Here is a 25473-nt window from a genome sequence, read left to right on the forward strand (position 1 = left end):
GGTTCGGCAGTGCCCTTGGCATTGCGTTTACTAGACTCAGTGCACCACTGTGGCGTTCTCCCTGCGACAGGAGCTTTTAGAACGAGCTTGGTGACCAGTGTCCTGGTGGAGGCCGGAGTCCCTCCTTTGAAGGTTAGGCATGCACAACTGCTTGCCAGTAATGTTGCACACATTCATAGTTCTCCTGCAAATCCGAATTACCATCTCCTTTTCCCACCCGCGGCAGACTGTCTCCCACATCGGCGGCTGGGTCAGGACTAACAATTGCGGTTTGTGTGCAATCCCTTCTGTCTAAACTGGAGTCCTTCCCTTTACCATCTGTACTTGAGGTCCATTCACGTACACCTCCATGGTGTACACCTAGGCTGCGGCTTTGCCTGAATCTTTCACATGGCCCTAAGGACTCAGTTAACCTTACAACACTCTGCTGCCACTTCCTCTCAATTCCTGACATGTATCGGGGTGATGAAGTGGTTTACCTTGATGGCTGATGGTCAAGTTGGCTTTGCCTATGTTCGTGGAGGACATATAGAACAGCACTCCTTGCCCGGTGGCTGCAGTGTTTTCACTGCAGAGCTGTCGACCGTACTTCGTGCTCCTGAGCACATCTGCTCCTGCCCAGGTGAGTCATTTCTCCTGTGTACTGACTCCTTGAGCAGCCTGCAAGTTATTGGCAAATACTACCCTCATCATCCTTTGGTAGCAACCATTCGGGAGTCCATCTATGCCCTGGAATGTTCCAGTTGTTCATTGGTGTATGTCTGGACCCCAGGTCACGTTGGAATCCCAGGCAATGAACTCGCTGACAGGCTGGCCAAACAGGCTACGTGGAAACCCCTTCTGGAGATGGGCATCTCTTAACCTGACCTGTGTTCTGACTTACACCACAGGGTTTTTTGGCTTTGGGAGATGGAATGGCATAACAGTACACACAATAAACTGCAGGTCATTAAAGAGACTACAAATGTGTGGAAGTCTTCCATGCGGGCCTCTTGCGGGGAATCAGTTGCCCTCTTCTGGTTCCATAGTAGCCACACTTAGGTGACCCACAGTAACCTCCTGTGCCGTGAAGACCCACTTCAGTGTTGGTGCAGCGCCCGGTTGACAGTGGCCCATCTTCCGGCACACTGACCCATTTTAACTGCCCAGTGATGGAATCTTGGGTTACCAGACTTGTTACCACTAATTTTACCTGACGACGCCTCATCGGCATTTTATGTTTTATTCGTGAGGATGGGTTTTATCATTTGATCTAAGTTTTAGCGCATGTCCTTTGTCTCTCGGTGTCCTCCACCCTAGTGCTTCTAGGGTTGAAGTTTTAATGTGTTTTCAGAGTGTCTGGCTTCTCCTTCTTTATTTTCATTGTCAGCCAGCCATGGTAATCTGCTTTATTGTTTTAATCTCTTCATCCTGTTTCTTGCATTTCTGTGGTTTTTATATCCCCTTTTGTCCATTTACATGTTTGTTGCCCTTCATCGTTCTTGTAATTTATCCTTTCATTCTGTTTTGTGTTGTCAATCTCGTTTGTTTTATTCTCACACTTGTGGCATTGTTTTATTCAGAACAAGGGACTGATGACCTCATAGTTTGGTCCCTCCCCCCCCCCTCTTTTAATCCAACCAACCTACCAACCGCCCCATCCCCCTCTCCCTCCCTAACTCTCTTTCTTTCTTTCTCCCCTCCCCTTCCCTCCCTCCAGATATTTGTGTCATGTTGTATGAAAATTAGAAATGCCAGAACCTTGAGATATTACCAGTGCACTGAGCACAAAAAGTTGTTTGTTATTAAACCTCTCGCCACGTTACCACTTGTCGCCTTAAGCCATCTTGCATTTGGCCAGTACTGTTGAAGGTAGTGCAGGACATTTTGTGGCCACTCACTTGATGTCTCTTAAAAGCTTTAACTTTTTAAATTTTCTTTCTTTGATCTTGAGCTCAAGTTCCCGTACTATACTAATGTAAATAATTTATGAGTAAGAAAGACCACACACCAAATAGTGAAAACATTGAGTTGTCAACAGACACATACAAAAGAGAATGATACATTTGCTGTCTGTCTTTTAGAATATTGGTGACCTGCTGTGACTGCCCGATGAAGACTTCTGGCAACTGCCTAGCTGCTCCACCGACAGCTATGCCAGAATGATCCCACTCCAGAAGTCTAAGATAATCTCCAGTCTCTACTGAAATCCTTAGGCCTGTCCTAGAATCTCTCCCTTGAATACCCCCATCCTCACCCAGTGGTTCCCTGCACACCCGCCTTCTACATGCTCCCCAAAATCTACGAACCCAACAATCCCGGATGCGTCATTGTAGCTGGTTATTGTTCTCCCATTGAAGAAAGTTTTGTTCATGTCAGCTAACACCTCTAGCCGCATCCTTCACGGGATCTTGACTACCCCCACCCCGTTAACACCTGGATATCTATTCATCATTGTTGAAGCCTCCTCCCTATACACCAACACCTTTCGTCCCCATGGTCTTGCTGTTCTCAAATGCTACCTTTCCCAATGTTCTTCAGACTCCAAACCCACTACCTCATTCAATTTACAAACTACATCTTTACACACAATTACTTCTCCTTTGAGGGGAAGGTATATTAACAAATCCATGGCACAGCCACGAATACCAGCATGGCACCTTCCTCTGCCAACCTGTTCATGGGCCATCTACAGGAAACCTTCCTAGCCTCCCAAAAACTCTCAACCCCTTGTCTGGCACAGGTTAATTGATGATACCTTGATGACCCAGGCCCAGGGCCAAGAACCTTATCCTCATTCCTCCGCAGTCTCAGCACCTTCTTTCCCATCCACTTCACTTGATCCTCCTCAGTTCAATGTAGAACCTTGCTGTGCATTAACCTCTACCCCTCTGGTGGCTCCATCCATATTAAACCCACTAACCACCAACAGGACCTGCATTTCAGCAGCTGTTGCACATTCCACAAAAGATAAGGTCACTCCCGTACTATCTTATCTGGTCATCTACTGATGGTGTCTCAGCAGTGACAAGAATTGGCCTGCCCAATGTGCTGAAGGTCTCATGAAGACCATCACACACACACATATTATCCCTCCAATCAACCCCCCCCCCCCAAGCCTAGTCTGTAAACAGATTTCCTGTACTGTACCCTCACACACCCATAATCTTCCCACCACCTCCAAGAATCAGTTGCAAAGGAGCACCCCTCATCACCCAATATCAGCTTGGACAACTGAACCATGTCATTCGTAGGGCTTTATCATGATGTGCGGAAATGAGGGACATTCTGCCCAAGATCCTTCTCACTCCTCCTAAAGTTGTATACCAGTGCCCACCCAACATACATAACATCATGGTCCATCCTTATGCCACATCCAACTTCTTCCCACAAGAGTCATATGTCTGTGGAAGACACAGGTGCAAGACTTGCCTGATTCACTCATCCAGCACATCCTATTACAGTCTTGTCACTAGCTTATCCCATCTCATCAGATGTAGATCCACCCATGGAAGCAGCCATGTCATTTACCAGTTCTGCTGCAATCACTTCACAGAATTTTATATGGGTGTGACCACCAACTGTATGTCTACCAGAACAAATGGCTGCTGCCAAAGTGTGGCCAAGAATGAAGCTGACCACCCAGTGCAGCAATATGCTCAACTCCAATAGCTGCTTAACGACCTGTGACATGTGCATCCTTCCCTCCAGCACCAGTTTTTCTGAACTACATAGATGGGAGTTATCCTTGCAACATATCCTTCACTCCCATAATTCTCCTAATTTTAGTGTCTGCTAACCCACTGTCACCACACCCTCTACCCAACAACTTCCCCTTTCTCTGTCCTGTCAACCCCTTCCAATCCACCCTTCCATGTCACCTTCATTGTGTGCTGCACCTCACCGGCTCCAGTACCCATTTTTCACATCCCTAGCCCATGCACCAGCCACCCCATACTCCCAAGTTCCTAGCATGCACACTTGCTGTCTCCCTCCAAGCTTCTACCTAACCATCCCTGAAAATCCCCTCCCCCTACCCTTCTCATTCTTCCTCTGATGTCTTTTTCCCTCTACCCACCACACCCAGCACAATCCCCACCTCAGTCCACATACCAAATTACAGGCCTGACGTTTTGTGTTCAGCCAGCCCAATATAGATTCACATAGTAGAGGCTCCCTGCACTTTGAATTCCTCCTATGTTGTCATATACACTTCGCTGCTTGATGGCCTGACCGAAGCTGAAATAAACAGCCAGGGAGTGACTGCAGTTCACCGCATCATGAAAAGGGTTGATAAAAAATTGGTGGCAACATACATGCTGTTCCTTACTTTTGACCATGCGGTACTTTCAAAAAATAATTATTGCTGGCTATGAAGCTATTACTGCCAGACCATATATCCCAGATCCCATATGTTTCTGTGAATGTCAGCACTACAAACACGCCCATGAATCTTGTGAAAATCCAGCCAAATGTGTAACATGTGGCAGGGACCTTTGGTAGGGATGCTCATGAGGATGATGTCTACCTCCTTTGCCTTACTACTACACTCCTGGAAATTGAAATAAGAACACCGTGAATTCATTGTCCCAGGAAGGGGAAACTTTATTGACACATTCCTGGGGTCAGATACATCACATGATCACACTGACAGAACCACAGGCACATAGACACAGGCAACAGAGCATGCACAATGTCGGCACTAGTACAGTATATATCCACCTTTCGCAGCAATGCAGGCTGCTATTCTCCCATGGAGACGATCATAGAGATGCTGGATGTAGTCCTGTGGAACGGCTTGCCATGCCATTTCCACCTGGCACCTCAGTTGGACCAGCATTCGTGCTGGACGTGCAGACCGCGTGAGACGACGCTTCATCCAGTCCCAAACATGCTCAATGGGGGACAGATCCGGAGATCTTGCTGGCCAGGGTAGTTGACTTACACCTTCTAGAGCACGTTGGGTGGCACGTGATACATGCAGACGTGCATTGTCCTGTTGGAACAGCAAGTTCCCTTGCCTGTCTAGGAATGGTAGAACGATGGGTTCGATGACGGTTTGGATGTACCATGCACTATTCAGTGTCCCCTCGACGATCACCAGAGGTGTACGGCCAGTGTAGGAGATCGCTCCCCACACCATGATGCCGGGTGTTGGCCCTGTGTGCCTCGGTCGTATGCAGTCCTGATTGTGGCGCTCACCTGCACGGCGCCAAACATGCATACGACCATCATTGGCACCAAGGTCGAAGCGACTCTCATCGCTGAAGACGACACGTCTCCAGTCGTCCCTCCATTCATGCCTGTCGCGACACCACTGGAGGCGGGCTGCACGATATTGGGGCGTGAGGGAAGACGGCCTAACGGTGTGTGGGACCGTAGCCCAGCTTCATGGAGACGGTTGCGAATGGTCCTCGCCGATACCCCAGGAGCAACAGTGTCCCTAATTTGCTGGGAAGTGGCGGTGTGGTCCCCTACGGCACTGTGTAGGATCCTACGGTCTTGGCGTGCATCCGTGCGTCGCTGCAGTCCGGTCCCAGGTCGACGGGCACGTGCACCTTCCGCCGACCACTGGCGACAACATTGATGTACTGTGGAGACCTCACACCCCACGTGTTGAGCAATTCGGCGGTACGTCCACCCGGCCTCCCACATGCCAGCTATATGCCCTTACTCAAAGTCCGTCAACTGCACATACGGTTCACGTCCACACTGTCGCGGCATGCTACCAGTGTTAAAGACTGCGATGGAGCTCCGTATGCCACGGCAAACTGGCTGACACTGACGGCAGCGGTGCACAAATGCTGCGCAGCTAGCGCCATTCGACGGCCAACACCGCGGTTCCTGGTGTGTCCGCTGTGTCGTGCGTGTGATCATTGCTTGTACAACCCTCTCGCAGTGTCCGGAGCAAGTATGGTGGGTCTGACACACTGGTGTCAATGTGTTCTTTTTTCCATTTCCAGGAATGTATATCAACTGCGAGGGTGATCATGCTGCTTCTTCCTGTGGTTCGACAATCTACCTCAGTGGGTGATCTGTTCAGGAGATCCAGGCAAAGGAAAAATTTCCTATCCACATTTTTGGAAAATGTTGGCTAACTGCAAACCTTGTTCACCACCTTCTGGCAAGCAAACCTTGTTCACCACCTTCTGGCAATTACAGTACAGTTCTCAGTACACCCCAACCTACGGAGGACATGGCTACAAAGACTTGTGACTTCTAGTTTAGTACCGAGGTTGTGAAATCATTCAGCTCCAGTGTCACAAACTCATCTGCACCCACTACAGGCGCATGCTGTGCCAACAAACCTTCTCCTGTGCTAGCAAAATCATGTGCCTCAGAAACAGAAGCTCGGAAATCTGAAAAGGAGTACTCCTGTGATGACTTTCTGTGCACATCTAGCCAGCCAACATCTGAGTTTGCAACTGACTTATTCCAAGGCTCTAAACAGTCAAACAAGGACAACAGATCTTCCCCTTCTCCACCTCAGCATTTTTCTTCAAAGGTGTCACTATGAGATACCCTCACCTGGCCGATCTCCAGTGGCCAGCTGAAGGCGAATACTAATTGCTCTGTTGAACTAATGGACTAGGATCCTTCAGCCTCTGAACCTGGTTGTTGTGTACATTTGAAATCTGGAACTCAGCAGTCACCAGGGTGACTGGCCCCATATTTTGACCCATCTCCTGTATATCATTGTACATGGTTATTCCATCCCACTATCCCCCTTGCAGCATTCCACGCCCCTGTCTGAGAAGTTCACTCCTAATAGATATCTTCAACCAGCTCAGTCTGATCTGCTAGTACACGAGTACGCCTACATTTCTTTCCAATTTGGCACACTCCTTTTCCCACTTGGATCTTTCGATCTGTACTGCTGAGCTTGTTCACTGTCTCAAGTGGTCTGTTCTCTCCAGACACACATTCAAGTGACCATTTGTGCTTTGTCATTTGTTTGCTATGCCTATTCCATCTGTGCATCCAACCATTGGGCAGCTTTCTAAAGCTGACTGCCAGCTCTACTCATCACTGGCCACTTTCAAACCATTTCCTGTGCAATGATGGCCAGGTAGGATACATTACAAATGCTGCCCTTACTGTCACTTAATATTCCATACCTCACACCCCTTCCTTGGCATGACGTGCCCCCATCCTCTGGTGTACTGAAGCATGCCAAGATGCAGTTTGAGAGTGGAGATGAGCTCTCTGTGTTTTTAAATGCCATCCCACAATCCAAACTTTATCTGTTATAAACAGCTATGTGTGCAGTGTCGCCACATTTTCAGACAGCAAAAAAGCTGGTTGGCTTTCTTTTCAAAGTCTTAAGTTTTGCTCCCCCTTCTGTTGTCAGAGGTAATCTCCATCGGCTTTCAGGAACTGTGGTTTATTCCTGGGTTCCTGGTCTGACTACAGTGTGAAGAAAGTCATCGTAGATCCTTCTGATTTTTCCAATACCTTGGGCTGATATTTTGCAGACAGTGAGTTCCACCCAATACCATCCTACATTCCTTTCTATGGATCTGACAGTGGAGTCAAGGAAGACATCTTTCTCATCCCAGAATCATGAATGCTATAGTACTGCTTTTATTATGAGTGGGCTTAAACATGCACTTTCTTCGTCCTGGTAATCAGCTCCAGGACTGGACAGAGATGACATTCTGATGTTGCATCACCTCAGTGTCATCTGCTCAGATTCCCTCAGTGCTCTTCAGGACCTTTGCGTGGTGTACTCTGTTTACCCTTTAGTACAATGAATCTGAGAATGCCTTCACTCACTTATTGTGGGGGGAGCCAACATTGTTTTCCTGTGGGTTCCTGGTCATGTCGGTGTGTCAGGGAACGAGGCTACTGATGCTGCTGCAAAGGCTTCTGCCCTCCTCCCTCGGCCTTCTAGTCATTTTGTGTCCTTGGATGATCTTCATTTCACTGTCTGTCAACATGTAGTATCACTTTGGAGTACACAGTGGTCTTCACTCCAAGGCAAGAAGCTTCAGGACGTTAAACCTTTAAACCTCTTCCAGTAGTGTGGTCATCTTATTCTCAGCCCTCACTTTCTTAGGTGGTCATTCTAGCCCAGATGTGTATAGGATACTGTCATTTTAGTCACCAACATTTATTAAGTGACGACTCTACCCCACTTTGTGCCTACTACTCTCAACTTATTTGATTTGTTTGGTTTTGCTTTTAGCTAAACAGCCACTTCCCTCAGCAAAACAGAGTTTATTGTGCAATATCACTCTCTGTATATCTAGTAAAGCCAACCAATGCCCTTAAATAGGGCAATGAGTCCCTTTATCAGTTCTTTGTTAGACACAATTTCTTCAGGCCCAGTTGTCCTGAAAATTCTCTCTCTCTCTCTTGCTCTCCAATGCAGAGCATTCAAAGATTTGTTGTGATGCAGTATCTTCACTGTTGTCACAGATCCTACATTTAGGGTCTTCTTCCATTATACTCATTGTATGTAGGTGTTGTTTGAAATTCCCATGGGCAGTCATCAGTCCAACCATGAGTTTAATCTCTTTCCTATTCAAGCCCAGCATTACAGAGCTTCTTTTAAAACACAGCTTTGGCATCATTACCTTGGCATGTTTCTGTTTATAGACCTTGGTCCAGTATTCTACGTGCTGTCTTCTGAGCCAGTATCATAATTCTAGTTTGATCACAGCCTTGGTGATTGTCAGGACAGGATCCAGTCTGATGAATCCTGGCCAATCTGTCGGCTCGTTCATTGCCACCGATCCCCGAGTGGCCAGGGACCCACACTAGATTTACCCTTTTGCTTCCTCCTAGCTCCACCAGAGCCCTGTGACATTCTGCAACAATCTGAGATCTTGTTGCAGGAGCTGCCAATGATTTCAGGGCTGTCTGGCTGTCTTTGTAGCACCTATGCATATTCTCCTACACACACACACACACACACACATACACACACACACACATACACACCCTATGATTTTAGTAATTTCAGCTTGGAATACTGAGACTAGTTTTCCTAGAGAGATGATGCCCTGCAGTCTTGGCTGAACCCCATACATCCCGGTCCCAGCGTCGTGGTCTGATTTCGACCCATCAGTGAACCAGACAATGTTTCCCGTATAGTGTCGAACTGTTTTCTCCCACTGCTCCCTGATTCAAATTATTATATTGTAAGGCTTGTTGAAGCAGTTGGGAGTTGTTATCTAGTTGGCCAGCATTTCTGCAATCATTCCTCTATTTACCTCACTCACTGTTTTAGTGTGTGATTCTGGATATCCCAATGAGATCCAGTTTTTAACAGTTTTGAGTCTGTATGCACCAGCTGCTGCCTCCATCTTGACCCAAAGAAGTAAGGGAGGCATGTCCAGCATGGATTCCATTCCAGTGATTGGTGCGTTGCTAATTCCGACTGTTATGGCTAGGCAGGCCAGTCTCTGCACCTTAGCAAGATCCTTAGCTGTAACCTGCTGTTCTACCTGCTTCCACCGCACTATGACCCTGTAGGAGATCCTAGGTCTAACCACTGTGGTGTATATCCAGTGCATACCTCTGGGGCTTAGGGCCCAGTTTTTTGCCAAGCTCTTCTAGTGTTCACTAGAGAACCTTTTGCCTTGGAGCAAATGCTTTTAAAGTGAGGGTCCATGTTAGTGTTTTTTTTTTTTTTTTTTTTTTTTTTACTAAGATTACCCCTAAATATTTCACTATCCATTTCACAGGTAGGGTTTTGTTGAAAAGCTATAGATTCCAACTTGAGTTTTTGATATGCTTTTTCATGAATGGTACCACAGCAGTCTTCATAGGATTAACCCTTCGATCCAATTACGTGCACCTATCTTGCACAATGTCCAGTGCACCCTGCCATATTCCTGACTGTGTCAGTAAATTTGCCAAGTATTACTATGACGAGGTCATCTGCATATCCTTGGAAAAGCATTGTCTGGAATTTAGTTCCTCAATGATATCATTCACCACTAGATTCAACAATAAAGGGGACAAAATGCTTCCTTGTGGACAACCTCTAGTGGTGTTAATTACCATCTTTTTATTCAACATGGTGGCCTCTACCTTCCTTGCACTAAGCATGGCCCTAGTCCACTTACATTAGTGGTCCCAAGGTCATGCATCTCTGCTGCCCTAACCATGGAATCAAAGGTTGTATTTCTAAAGGGCCACTTGATGTCCAGGAAGATGCAGAGGGCTATTTCTTGAAAGTGAAGTGCTTCACCTTCCCAACAAGTTGGTGAAGAGCTGTCTCACATGATTTACCTGGTTGAGATGCAAGTTGGTTAGAATGTAGAGGAGCCCAAGTTAGCCTCCTCTCCTCAGCATATACATTAACCATTTTTTCCAATGTTTTAAGAATGGAGCAGGACAGACTGATTGGTCTCATATCCTTGGCTTTGATATGATCAGTTCTCCCTGGCTTTGGAATAGAGACAACCTTCACTGCCCTACAGGCATTGGGAATGATTCCTGCTGCTAGGCTAACCCTGAATAACCTGCATAGGACTCTTATAAGTTTCTCTCCTGTTGTTGCAGAAGAGTTGGAAAGATTCCATCTGGGCCAGGTAACTTGAACGATTGGAATGTTTCCTCTGCCCAGTGGATTTTACTGAAGTCGACACACTGCTTGACTGATTCCCAATCCTCTCTTCGAATGCCTGAGAACCATTCTCTCTCATGGATCGCATTCTGGTCTGTTATCCACTAGAGCATATTGATGGAATGAGTTTTGAGGGGCAATTCCAGCGTCTCATATGCTGTCTTTGTATATTCCCCATCTTCCTTCCTCAGTGCACCTCCTGGATTAGTTGGTACCATAGTGAGGATTTTGTGGAGTCTGGCTTGAGCAACTGTGCCCTCCACCTCCTCACAGAAATGCCTTCCAGGATGCCTCCTTTGTTTGTCTAATTGCAAGGTTGTAGTTAACAAGGGCCTCACCATATTTTACCCATTGTCCTTTACGTCTCGCTTTGTTAAACAGTCTTCGTACCAGTCTTCTTTGCATTTCCAAGTTGTTGTTCCATCGAGGCACACTCCTATTGGTGCACTTATTGGTGAGTGCACAGTTGTCCTGGTGACCTCATACCAGGTCTCTATGGCAGAGGTGACAGCCTCTGCTACTTCCTCAAACTCCGCTGGATTCCTTATCGAGGTTTTAATTTCCATAAGCGTAAGTCAAGGTCCCTCCTATGTGTCTTTGTCTGTTTTCCTGGGATTCTTGTAGGCCGTGGTCTGTCTGATTCCTATTTTAACTTTCAATTTGATATACATGTGGTCCAATGAGGATGGCTATAATGCCACGTGCCATTGTTCGAAATAGCTGCCCATCGTAATGGAACCAAAGGTTATGTCAATTACTTCTTCCCTTCTGCTGTTCCTGAATGTAGGTTCATCACCCCTATTCAGGACCTTCAGGTTGTTAGACAAGAGAAATTCCTTGCTGCCCCTCACTAGGTTGTGGACATGGGCATAACATCCAACCAACGGTTGGTCACCTTGCCCATGGCAATCTTCCATCAGTCTTCTCACCTCCAGAGGAAGGGGGGGGGGGGGGGGGGGGGGGAGAGCTGTCTTCAAAAGGAAGGTATGCTGAGGCCAAAACAATTTCCCTCATGATACCTTCCTTACTTTGCTGCATCCTGATGGTCACCAGGTCCCGGGAACCGAAATCCATCATTGGCATGAAAGAAATTCCATTTCTCACATAAATGCATGTCCTGGACTTCCTTAGATTTCTAGCATAAATCAACTCCAGTACCACCGAGACCCTATACATCGCCTTTACGTAAGTAGGTTTCTTGTGTTAGGGCCATGTCCACGTCCTGTCACTCCAGGTGATGGCTCAGGGCAGCAGTGGTCACTTTACTGTGCTGCAGATTAATCTGCAGCACCTCAAGTCTCCATTTTGCTGCCATCATTGCTTTTGAGGTCATTGATGACACTGAAAGCAACCTGTGAGAACATTAAAAACAATTTCAGGTCTTGCACTTGAGTTGCCTTCAGGGACTTCTCTCTGACCTCCACAACCAGGTTTCATCCTTCCGGTACAGCCTTCTGGTTGATTACTCTCCAATCCTTTGTTGACACTTTTGGGGTCTGGACCCTTATTTTCTCAGAGTCTTTGGACAGGCACTGTTAGGGATCTTTGATACCCATATTGATACTTTTGCAGTCTTAAGCAGCTTAGCTGCTGTCTTGACCAGCAGCTTCACATCCTCCCACAGGGAAATCGTGGACACCTTGTCCTTGAGCCATTCCACCGTATACACCCCGTCACAGACAAAAATAAGGGCACCGCGATCTAGATAGAACCTCCTGAATTTGGGTCCTGGACCAGCATCCCCCCCCCCCCCCCCCCCCCCCCCAATCTTTTCAAAGAGGGCCATCTGCATGAGCACCTCGTGCTGTTAGGTGATGCTTATCAGTGGAGAGCCTTCTTGGATAACTGCCATCTTAAAAATCAAGATTGCAGTACTATAGGTCTGTTTCCCAATTTCTTGCCTGGGTTTTTTCTGGACTCGCTCGCTTATCCTGAGAGGAGGGAGTCTTAGATACCACCCTTATCATCTTGTTACCTGTCTTTGATGTTGAGGGGTCTGCATATTCCCTACAACCTGAGACTGTTTTTTCTTGGGGATCTTGGGCTCAAGCCCTTTTAATTCACTCCACTTTTGTTTGGGAAGCCATGCTTTTCCTTCCTTTTATTTCTGTTCCCTATGAAGTTTCCTCCTCTGGGCCCCTGACAAGGCTTTCATCTTGATCTGATCCTACTTCACAGTTACAGTTTCCACTTCTTGCTCAGGTCTAGACCCTTATTCAGTAGTGGGAGTGCATTCCATCAGTCCTGACCCTGGTGTTTGGGTGTCTGACATTTCAGTTTGCCCCTCAGTTTCTTTTAAATTATTTTTGTCAGTTGTGTCCATCTTGGTCCCATGAGATTTGAGGATTTACATGGTCCACCCCACTGAAACCCCGTGTGGTGTAAGGCTACTTACTCAGGGAGGTCACCCAGTTTCCCTGAGACTCCATTTGCGACACATTTTCCCATGTGCCACGCACTCCTCACCATGGATCGCATCGCACATTGGTTTGGGGAAGGGAATTGGGTAAGGAATAGGAGTGGATAATTAAGACAGGATGTTGTGGGACACTTTAAGTCTGATCCATCAGCTAAGACCTTTCTGGCAGTAGGTTCTCTACCTTCAGCATAGCCTCAGCTTCACATGGATACGCAAGTGTCTCCACCCACACGAACAGTGCTTCGTCAAGGTGGTGTCCCCCCAGAGAGGTTCTCAGCCCTTGATGGTGCACCACTGTCTGATCCAGTGCCCACTTTTTAACTGTTTATGTTTATGTCTGTGTTTGCCGTCTCCTTTCTCAGGTGTTTTAGCAGATGACGAGCATTCTGTTGATCGTGTCTTACTTTTTATTTGCCACAGCGGTGCAAATTTTTTTCAGTTGGGTTTTTGCCTTTCACATCTTAGTTTTTTCTTGCATTATGATGTGGGTGGTTATGACCGTAGTAGCTTTGTGCCCTCAAGCACCAACCAAACAAAATCCCTCCAACTATGCTTTGGTCTGCAAGTGTTTCTACCCTGAAAATAATGTTAGATCACTGGTGAAAACAACTTGCAAGCACTTTACTCTGACTGAAATTCATTACAGAATTTGGTATATTACAGTGTTATACTTCATAATTCTTAGAAACTTTCTATAGGTATATAATAAACTGTGTAGGGTATATTTTCAATTCAGAAATAAAAGGGGAAAAGTTAAGAAAACATTAAATGGTCTGCTTATAGTTGGAAATTTGACACACGCTGTGGGAGCTGTAAACTTTAACAAACAAGTAACAAGCTCACAAGAAATACTAATTATAAACCAATAATAACTGAAGTTAGCAAGGCTTTATGGTAAAGAAATTTTCCAAGGGATGAATACCCACGATGAATAAAAATTTCCATAGATTTGCTGTATGCTGTACAACCCTTTTTGTATTTTTGTTTTGCAGAATCTGTGGCAGAAATGTCAGAATCACTGGCATCTGGTTACCAGAGAAACTATGGATCAACAAGTACTGTACCGAATGTTGAAATTGTAGGTCAGCAGTTCAATTCAGAAGCAGTAAAGCATTTATCAGAGAGTGTTGCAACAAATATATACACCATTAACAATGGCTGGAAAAATCTGGAACAAGCATACAAAAGTATTGGAACTGATAGAGATAGTCAAGGTCTCAGGGACAAAGTGTAAGAAAATAGTGATCACTTAAATTAGTTTAGATATCCCATCAGCAGCTGTATTAAAAATAAATAAAAATTAGGTGACAACATTACTTTAGGTTGTAATTGCTTGATCTTTTCCTTCTAGGCATGTCACACAGTTGAGTTGTAATCAGATAGTAGCACAAACTACAAAAGATCTTCATAAAATTACATCTCTTGTGAGAAAGGGAGACAAGCAAAATAAGCTTCGTGTAGAGAAATTAACAAGTGATTTTAAGGAAGCATTACAATGTTACAGTAAATTCCAGAAGGTATGCTGATGACGTAAAAAAAAAAAGGGATCTCTCTTTTGTAATTTACATTTTATTTTGTTTTCTAATTGTGTTGTATTAGCAAGTTGCAGAAAAGATGAAGATACATTTGCTCACAAGGCAGACATCAACAACCAGTTATAATGAGGACACAGAACAAGCCTTTTTTGAGCAACAAGAAAAACTGGCAGCCCAGAAGAATTTACAGAAAAATTTGGAATTTGAAACAGAAATGCTTTTGGAGAGGGAACAGACAATGAGAAAGATAGAAGAAGATGTTTTGGATATAAATGAAATAATGAGAGAGTTAGGTGCAATGGTACATGAGCAAGGTGAAACTATTGGTAAGTGCCACATTTTGAGATAGTGATATGATTTTTCTCTGTCTGTCTGTCTGTCTGTCTGTCTGTCTGTCTGTCTGTCCTCTCTCACACCCTGTTCCCCTCCCCTCATTGCTCTGTATTCCCCCTCCCCCATTGTGTCCCCTGTTTCTCCCCCCTCCAAATCTTCAGTCCCCAATTGCTGCTCCCCCTCTTGATCCCCTTATGAGAAACGCTTCTTGTTGCTGGACAGGCACACCATGAAAGTCAGCAGTGGTCCTTGGTGGCAGTGCTATGGCTGAACCAAAGTGTTTTATTTCTATATATATTGGATTTGCGCCTGCACTACCGACCATTAAATCAACACATCTAAGGTTTCATTCTCACATTCATTGGCTTTGCTAACTTACAACCAGTCACCTTCCAACCTAACCTAGAGCTTGGCCCATTGGGCTGCACTGCAGACATTTGTCACCACCAACTACATTCCAAAAGCTAATATAGACACAAAAGAAATATTGTCAGTGTTCTGTTCTTCTTATATTTTTATATGTATGACTGAACTTACCAGATCATCTTTGTGCTATGGGCCAAAACTGATTCTTGTATCGCTACATTCAATTGACCTAGAGCTACAGTCTTCTGGCCTAGTATCCAATGCATGTTCTTTTGGGTTTAAGACCAGAGCTATAATCTGTCCATTCTAGATACATGCTGTCTTCATGTTGCAAATACTTATCCATAAGGCTAGCCTCGTGTTGTTAGGCGTCATCATTCATCACGTGGAACCAGTTTTGTGTCCACTCTCATTCTTTAAATTCTGTATACTGATGATATCTATCATTGTGGGTTTCATTCCTCCAAAAAGCACTGATAGTTCTTTTTGCTAACAATGGAAGTATTATAACCAAGCCTAATGGAGAAACTTTTATACTTGAAATTGTAAATAAAGCTTTCAATTACTGTGCAAATGGAGTGTTGCTGAACATAGATCAAACTTCATACATGCAATTCTGTACTGCATAATGTCTGTCTACACTATTATACGAGGGCTATCCACAAAGTACATTACATTTTCGTTTGTGTCCGTTGGGGACGGGGCTAGTGCGGCCATCTTGGTGTCATGGCATTCCGCCCCTCAGTCGGCATCCTGCCGTGCTAGTGAGAGGTTCGTGCTGTACTCCGTTGAGTTACTGTGACAGTTTGAAATGTCAGCGTTAATTGAAAATGCCGGGAAGTGTGAAGTGTGTGCTGTAATAAGGTTTCTGACTGCAAAAAACTGTACACCGATAGAAATCGGCAGCTTTGTGAAGTGTATGGGGACAACATAATCACTGATGGTGGAGTGTGTCAATGGGTCATAAAATTAAAAAATGGCCGAACTAATGTTCACGACGAAGAGCAAAGTGGAAGACCCAGCATAGTGACTGCCGAACCTGTCAAAAAAGTCGATGCCGTGGCCTGTGAAAACCGTAATTTCACAATAACAGAACACTCTGAGTTTTCCACAAATATCACGAAGTTTATTGCACGTAATCATTACCAAAAAGCTTGGTTACCACAAGTTTTGTGCAAGATGGATACCAAAAATCTTGACAGGGATTCACAAAAAATCAGCGAATGGCTGCAGCGTTAACGTTTTTGGATGCTTACGAGAAAGATGGTGACTCAGTACTCGATCGCATAGTTACTGGTGATGAAACATGGGTTAAGCATGTGAACTGCGAGACAAAATTGCAGTCAATGCAGTGGGGGCACACAAATTCCCCCCAAAAACCCAAGAAATGCATGCAGACAATGTTGGCAAGGAAGGTGATGGCAACTGTCTTTTGGGACAGAAAAGGTGTGGTTTTTGTGGATTTCCAGGAAAGAGGCACTGCAATAAACTCTCAAAGGTATTGCCAAATTCTGCACAACCTTAGAAGAGCAATACAAAACAAGCGTAGGGGAAAGTTGGGCTCAAAGATCTTACTGATTCACGACAACACCCGGGCCCACACGGCAATGCCACTTGTGAAGTTCTCGAATATTTGATGTGGGAGTTGTTTCCTCATGTGCTGTACAGTCCCGACCTGGCACCGAGCGACTTCCACTTATTCGCAGCAATGAAGAAGTGGTTAGCTATGCAGTGTTTTGATGATGACGCACAGCTTCAAGAAGAGGTAACCACGTGGTTGAAGGTGCAGGCGGCCGAATTTTACAACGAAGGAATTTCCAAGCTCGTCCATCGCTACGATAGGTGCCTTAATTTAAATGGCAACTATGTAGAAAAGTAATATTTAAGTGTGGCTTTCAACTGTATATAATAAGAAAACTCCAATACTTTATTTATTTTTAATTCCAAAACATAATGTACTTTGTGGATAGCCCTCGTAAGTAATACATGAGATCAGTAAATGAAACAGACTATTCTGCATTCTTAGATGTTTACACCCCAGGGGTTCACAACTCTTTTGCAATTACATATGTACTAAGTGCAGGGTCCCAAGGCAATACAGCATCTACTTCTTTTCCTGTGCTGCAATCTTTCATCTCTGCTTCCTTCTTTTGCTCTCTTTTTCATGGTAGCAGCTTTTGATGTCAACCCAGCTATTCCCTGCCGTTTTTTTCCTGGAACATGCTTTCTTTCACCATCTTTGGCTGAAGTAGTTGTGCTTTCTGGACCTGACCTTAATTTTCCAAATTTTCTATAGTGTGAACTGACTAGGGAAACACCTTAAATAATGACTACTGCATGCAGAGTTAAAGATCTGCACAAATACCTCTCTAGGCCCTTATTTTCACTTCAAAGCTAACACAGTTGCCAATCCATCACGACGAGGTTGTCATGTACCCTTTCGATTGAGCATCTCCCCCCCCCCCCCCCTCTGCCCTTGTCCCCACCAATCTCCTCCTACAGCATAGGGATCACACTGCTGATGCCTGATGCCTGAGCTGCTAGTGCCTACAGCCCCATGTGTGCCAAGGAGTAGATGCCCATCTTCCTGGGGCATTTGGGCCCCTGGTAATGGCCATTGTGCCAGATTGCCTTTGCTACAACTGGGTGGTATCCACAGGCACAGCCTTTGTTCAGAGTGGCTGGCATCAGGGCAGACATTTTGCACAGGAAACACACAAAATCACAGTAAAATAAAAGCCATTCTGATTTGGCTGTCTCTTCCATATGGGTATCAAAACTACAGTGTGGACAGTTACACCCCTACTGTTTTCCATATCACTGCTCTCCCATGGTAAGAGGAACAAGTCACACATCCAGGGGTGAAACAGTTTATCCAGTATTTACATACTCAAACTGATGGGCATACTTTTACTGTGTCAAAACCATTATCTTTTGTGGAAAATGTTTAACGTAAATTTGGAGAAATTGAACCATTAGGAAAGATTAGCAATGATCACTATTATTTAAAGTCTCTTCTGCTGGCAATCTACTGCTCTTCAGGCATGTGAACATCTAAGTGAGATATCAGTAACCATTGCCACACACAAGACTGAATATGGTTCAAGGAGTTATCTTCTATCAAGACCCTACACTCCAGAGAGATGAGGAGCTATGGACTAATCTTGAGCAGTAAGGCATACATTTTGTCTACTGCATCCAAAAAAGTCTTGAGGATAACAGAATAGATGCAATTGCTTTTATCTTGACCTTTGAAGGGAATTTCCTCCTGGAAAAGGGCTAATGTGCAGGTGTGACTTGAAACTTTGTGTCTGACTGTCCATGACGTGTTTTCTATGCTTGTGCTTTGGTGATATGTCACCCAGCTGCATTGTGGACTCAAAATGTGGTACTTGTGGATGATCACTTTACAAAGGTAGTCCTTTTGAGCACCCACCTTTGTGCGTAAATGGCGCGGAACACCATCCTTCACATTCAGTGGTTTTCCCAGTCTTCAAGAAAATTAAAGGAAGTATTGGAATATAAATCTGTTGAACACCTGTCATATGCTGAGACAAGTAAAAAATATGAACACCTACATCTTGTTGATATGAGGTCCAGTTTTGTGAAAATCACAGCCATCTCTCCTGCTACCCTCAGTTTTTTCGAAACCAGTTCTCCCACCTCTCTCCTCTCTTGTGGTTCCTTTGGCATGCCTTCAGGGTCCACTTCTCACACTCGGCCGGAGGTATAGCTTCCTCCTGTGGTGTTTACCAGTGACAGGGCTCCCTCTCCATTGAAACCCATAGATCAGATATGCAATGTAGGCCAGTTGCTGTAGGAACTGTGATCTGCGGGTCCCAGGCTGCCCCCTCTTCATCCATCCACACCCTCATTGTGGATAGGCCTTGCAAGAATCCTGGCCACAAAGGCTGTGAAGGAGAAGAAGAAAAAACAACAATAACTGGGACAATGCTGCCCTGGTGACTCCCCTGGCCACGCCATGGGAGGAATGTCAGGCTAAGGATGGCAGCGGATCTTATTCGCCCCGGTACCTTGTATGTTCGAGAGCTGATGGGGAATCTTTCATGACGATGAAGCCTCAGCTCTTTGTTAAGCATTTAGAGGACAAGTTCGGGGAGGTAGAGGGCTTGTCCAAAATACAGGCGGGGTCAGTCTTGATAAAAATGCTGCCCTCTGCCCAGTTACAGTAATTACTTGCTTGTGACAAGCCGGGAGATGTTTCTGTAACCAACACGCCCCATAAGAGCTTAAATATGGTCCAGTGTATCATATTTCACAGAGACCTTCTTTTGCAGTCCAACTATGAGCTGTGCATCAATTTAGAGCAGCAAGGTGTAAATTTTGTCCGGCGTGTCCACCAGGGTCCAAAGGATAATCAGGTTGCCACTGGTGCCTTCATCTTGGCCTTTTAAGGTGATACATTACCAGAGAAGGTAAAGGTGATGGTCTACCGGGGTGATGTAAAGCCCTATATCCCTCCCCCGATATGGTGCTTTAAGTGCTGGAAGTTCAGGCATATGTCTTCCTGCTGTACTTCCAGTGTTACATGCCGTGATTGTTGATGCCCATCACATCCCAATACTCCAAGTGCCCCGCCTCCCATCTGTGTCAACGTGGAGAGCACCATTCGCCTTGCTCACCTGACTGCAGGATTCTCCAGCAAGAAAGGAAAATCATGGAGTACAAGGATCTGGACAGACTGACCTACACTGAGGCTAAAAGAAAATTTGAATGCCTGCATCTGTGCGTATGACATCTTACGCCACCGCTACAATAGTTCTGGCACCATCAGCTCCGCCAACCCAGGTCACCTCTCAGAGCCGGAAGTCTACTCCTGCCCCCTTCATGGTAGGGGGCATTCCCCTCCCTGTTGCTTCTGCACCACCTACTTCGGGAGTAACACAACACCCCCCCCTCTGCCCCCCCCCCCCCCCCCCCAACCATCGGGGACATCTGTCCCCATCCCCACTTCTAAGACGGAGAAGCATAAGTCTTCTTCGGCTTCTCCCGCTAGGAAGGGGTTCCTTCGGTCACTCCCTTCCCAGTTTTATTCTAGTGGGAAAGACGACACCCGTTAGTGGCTGAAGAGCCCAAAAGCAGCTGGTCATACGGCTTCATGCTCATCCTCAGTCCTGGAGACTGAGCCAGTGAAGTCCTCCCAGCCATGGAAACCCAAGGAGCCGCAAGAAAACCCCTAAGACCAAAGAAATTGCGGTGGCACCCACAAACTGCTACCTACAAGCTCTGCGGCTGAGGATGGGATGGAGATTTCGGCATCCACTGAGGACCTAGATCTCACCAGACCCTCAGATACAATGGATATAGACTGCTCAGGCAATAAATCAGTGGCAACAGGTTACTCTGAGGCCTAAACTGCCTCATTGAATGTTCCATGTCTTCACAGTCTCACAATGTGATCCTCCAGTGGAATTGTGGCAGTTTTTTCCACCAGCTGGCTGAGCTACGGCAATTGTTAAGCTTTACACCTGCTATCTGCATTGCTCTCCAGGAAACCTGGTTCCCAGCAATGCGGACCCCTGCCCTCCACGGCTATAAGGGATATTACAGGAACCATAGTGAGCATAATAGAGTGTCAGGTGGAGTTTGCATTTATGTCCTACACTCTGTCTGTAGTGAACATGTGCCCCTTCAAACCCCTCTTGAAGCTGTGGCTGTCAGAATAAGGATGACGCAGGAAATAACTCTCTGCAATGTGTATCTTCCTCCAGATGGTGCAGTACCCCTGAATGTATTAGCTGCGCTGACTGATCAACTCCCCAAACCTTTCCTACTTCTAGGAGATTTTAATGCCCATAACCCCTTGTGGAGTGGTCGCATGCTTACTGGCCAAGGCAGAGATGTGGAAACTTTACTGTCGCAATTTGACCTCTGCCTCTTAAATACTGGGGTTGCCACACATTTCCGTGTGGCTCATGGTAGTTACTTGGCCTTTAATTTATCAACTTGCAGCCCAGGACTTCTCCCATCTATCCACCAGAGAGCACATGATGACCTGTGTGGTAGTGACGACTTCCCCATCTTCCTGTCACTGCCCCAGCATCAGGCACATGGACGCCTGCCCAGATGGACTTTGAACAAGGCAGACTGGGGAACTTTCACCTCTGCTGTCACCGCTGAATCTCCCCCACATGGTAATATCGATGTGATGGTTGAGCAGGTGACTAGCACCATTGTTTCTGCAGCAGAAAACACGTTTCCTCACTCTTTAGGATGCCAGAGGAGTAAGGCAGTCCCTTGGTGGTTGCTGGAAGTCACTGAAGCAATTAAGGAGCATCAGTGAGCTCTACAGCGGCATAAGCGGCATCCTTCCCTGGAGCACCTCATAGCCTTTAAATGGCTCCATGCTCGTGTTCGTTACCTTATCAGACAATGGAAGGAGGAGTGTTGGGAGAGATATGTCTTCACCATTGGTGCCACACGTCACCTTCTCAAGTCTGGGCAAAGATCAAACGCCTTTTCAGGTACCAGGCCCCGACAGCTGTCCCTGATGTCACCATAAATGGCGAGTTATGTACCAATGCAAACGTGATTGCTGAGCACTTTGCTCGAGCCTCTGCATTGGAGAATTACCCCTCAGCCTTTCGCACACTCAAACAGTGGCTGGAAGTGAACGTCCTCTCATTCACTACATGCTGCAGTGAAGCCTATAACACTCCATTTACAGAGTGGGAGCTCCTCACTGCCCTTGCACATTGCCTCAACACGGCTCCTGGGTCTGATCGCATCCACAGCCAGATGATTAAACATCTTTCATCTGACTACAAGCGACATCTTCTCGTCATCTTCAGCCAGATCTGGTGCGATGGCTTCTTTCCAAGGCAGTGGCGGGAGAGCGCCATCATTCCGGTGCTCAAACCCCGTAAAAAGCCGCTTGATGTGGATAGCTATCGGCCCATCAGCCTTACCAACGTTCTTTGTAAGCTACTGGGAATTATGGTACGTTGGCAGTTGGGTTGGGTCCTGGAGTCAGGTGGCTTGCTGGCTCCAAGTCAGGGCAGCTTCCGCCAGGGTCGCTCTACCACAGGTAGTCTTGTGTCCATCGAGTCTGTCATCCGAACAGCCTTTCCCAGATTGCAACATCTGATTGCTGTCTTTTTTGACTTATGTAAAGCATACGACACGACTCGGTGACATCATATCCTTGCTACATTGTATGAGTGGTGTCTCTGAGGACGACTCCTGATTTTTATCCAAAATTTCCTGTCGCTCCGTACTTTCTGTGTCCAAGTTTCCGACTCCCATAGTTGCATCCATATCCAGGAGAATGGAGTCCCGCAGAGCTCTGTATTGTGTGTGTGTCTATTTATGGTGGCCATTAATGGGCTAGCAGCAGCTGTCGGGCCCTCCGTCTCACCTTTTCTGTAAGCAGACGACTTCTGCATTTCTTAAAGGTTGCTCCAGTACTGTTGTTACTGAGCGGCACCTCCAGGGAGCCATCTACAAGGTGGAGCCATGGGCTCTAGCCCATGGCTAACAGTTTTTAGCTGCAAAGTTGTGTGTCGTGCACTTCTGACGGTGTAGTACTGTTCATCCAGAACCCACACTTTATCTTAATGATGATCCACTCATTGTAGTGGAAGCATATCAACTCCTAGGACTGGTTTTTGATGCTCGATTGACTTGGCTTCCTCATCTTCATCAGCTTAAGCAGAAATACTGACATCACCTCAATGCCCTCTGTTGCTTGTGCAACACCAATTGGGGTGCAGATCGCTGTACACTGCTGAAGCTCTACAGAGCCCTTGTCCAAACCCGAATTGGCTATGAGAGTGTGGTTTATGGTTCGGCAGCGCCTTCAGCATTGCATTTACTCGACCCTGTACGCCACTGTGTGGTTCTATTAGTGACAGGAGCTTTTAGGACGAGTCCGGTGACCAGCATACTGGTGGAGGCTGGTGTCCCTCCACTGCAGATCAGACGTGCACATCTGCTCACCAGTTACACAGCACACCTTCATAGTTCCCCTGAGCATCCAAATTACCATCTCCTTTTCCCACCTGCAGCAGTCCATCCACCACATCGGCGGCCCAGATCAGGGCTAACAATTGGGGTTCACTTGCGGTCCCTTCTCTCTGAACTGGAGAGCTTCCATTTACCACCTCTACTTGCCCTCTGTTCACGTATGCCTCAATAGTGTACTCCTCGGCTGCACCTTTGTCTGGACCTTTTGCATGGCCCTAAGGACTCCATTAACCCCACGATTCTCTGCTGTTGCTTCCTCTAGATTCTTGAGGTGTACTGGAGTTCTGAAGTGGTTTACACTGACGGCTCAATGGTTGATGGTCATGTAGGCTTTGCATATGTTCATGGAGAACATACTGAGCAGCACTCCTTGCCAGTTGGCTGCAGGGTTTTCATTGCAGAGCTGGCGGTCATATCTCGTGCTCATGAGTACATCCACTCATGCCCTGGCGAGTCATTTCTCCTGTGTACTGACTCATGAGCAGCCTTCAAGCTATCGACCAGTGGTACCCTCGCCACCCTCTGGTAGCGTCCATTCAGGAGTCCGTCTATGCCCTGGAACAGTTCTGCCATTTCGTGGTGTTTGTGTGGACCCCAGGACATATTAGAATCCCCGGCAACGAACTTGTCGACAGGCTGGCTAAACAGGCGACGTGGAAACCGCTTCTGGAGATAAGCATCTCCGAAGCTGACCTGTGTTCTGTCTTACACCGCAGGGTTTTCCGGCTTTGGGAGACGGAATGGCATAACAGCATGCACAACAAACTGCATGTCATTAAGGGGACTATGAATGTGTGGAAGTCTTCCATGTGGGCCTCTCGCAGGGAATCAGTTGTCCTCTTCTTGCTCCGCATTGGCCATACATGGCTAACGCATGGTTACCTCCTCTGTCGTGAAGACCCACCTCAGTGTTGCTGTGGCTCCAAATGACAGTCATCCACCTCTTGCTGGACTGCCCACCTTTAGCTGCTCTGCAACAGACTTTTAACTTTCCCAGCACCCTGCCTTTGGTGTTAGGCAACAATGCCTCCACAGCAACTTTAGTTTTATGTTTTATCCATAAGAATGGGTTTTATCCGTCTATGTAGGTTTTAGTGCATGTCCTTTGTCCTTCTGTGTCCTCCACCCTAGTGCTTTTAGGGTGGAGGTTTTAATGTGTTGCAGAGTGACTGGCTTTCCCTTTTTATACTCGTGCTTGGCCAGCCACTGTAATCTGCTTTCATGTTTTACTCCCTTCTGTTTCTAGCGTCTGTCTGTTTTTTTCTTGTTCTCTTTTGTTCCTTTTAGTATTCATTGCCTTCCCTTCATTCTTTTGGCTTTTCCTTTCTTTCTGTTTTGTGTTATATGTTTTGTCCATTTTATTCTCACCCTTGTGGCAGTGTTTTATTAGGAACAAGGGACCAGTGACCTTGTAGTTTGGTCCCTTCTCCCGCCTTTAAACCAACCAACCAACCAATCAATCACACGTTCATCAGCTAAAGACCAGTTGTTTGCAGAAGCGTAATGCACTTTTTTTCCCTGCCCATACTTTTTGGATGCAGATCAAGCACTTCTCCATATTTACTGGGCCCTGGTCTAATCCTGACTGGACTATGGCTGCCAGGTTTTGGCTCTGTGATGTCTTCCACTTTTGAAATTGTTAGAGCCAGTCCATCATTGTGGAGTCCATCAGTCCACTGGTGCCTTCCTGACTAGTCCTGTAGACAGACTTTTTTGGTGAAGTGGGTGTCTTACTTCTTCAGTACCAACTCTTTGACTGCTATTCAGTCACAATTAGACAATCCTGTGATCATCCTGTGTGTCCCATTCTTTTTGTATGGACCTCTTGATGCTTGCCCTCAGATGGGATTACCAGTTGGAATGCGCCTCGTGCTTTCTCATGCTTACCTGAACTGGGGTTCTGGGTAACTTTTCTGAACTCTACCCCTTTTCCTAAACCTCCCCACTCTTTTTCCTTCATCTCCCTTCCTTCCCCCTTAACCCTTCTGCCAGGAGGAGAAGTCACTGGCTCTGGAAGCTTGCAAACTGTAATACCTTTTACTTGTGTGTTCTCCTACTGCTGCTTGTTGTTTGTTGAATAGATTTTTCATCTGCCTAATTACATTATGTTTACAGAAGGGAGTGAGATATTCAGTTATAAAAATCATTGTCCACTTGTAGAATTTGCAATTATAGTTCATTGTGCTTGCAAATAACTAACTAACCAGTGGTATATTTATGCAATCTTTTGTGAAAGACAGCTACAAGAGATGTACAGAGAACAGCAAAAAATCCTC

General features: G+C 46.1%; 1 protein-coding gene across 1 annotated transcript in view; it reads left to right on the plus strand.

Annotated features, from left to right (window-relative positions):
• The window catches only part of LOC126354158 (syntaxin-7), a 65628-nt gene that overhangs the window by 12753 nt on the left and 27402 nt on the right, over positions 1–25473 (plus strand). The window contains exons 2-4 of the mRNA XM_050003574.1: positions 13970–14207; positions 14329–14494; positions 14577–14838. Of these exons, the coding sequence (XP_049859531.1) occupies positions 13984–14207; positions 14329–14494; positions 14577–14838 (652 nt within the window). The 5' untranslated portion in view covers positions 13970–13983. The remainder of the gene's footprint in view (positions 1–13969; positions 14208–14328; positions 14495–14576; positions 14839–25473) is intronic.

The sequence above is a fragment of the Schistocerca gregaria genome, chromosome 3, assembly GCF_023897955.1.
Source record: "Schistocerca gregaria isolate iqSchGreg1 chromosome 3, iqSchGreg1.2, whole genome shotgun sequence".
In the NCBI taxonomy this organism is placed as follows: Eukaryota; Metazoa; Arthropoda; class Insecta; order Orthoptera; family Acrididae; genus Schistocerca; species Schistocerca gregaria.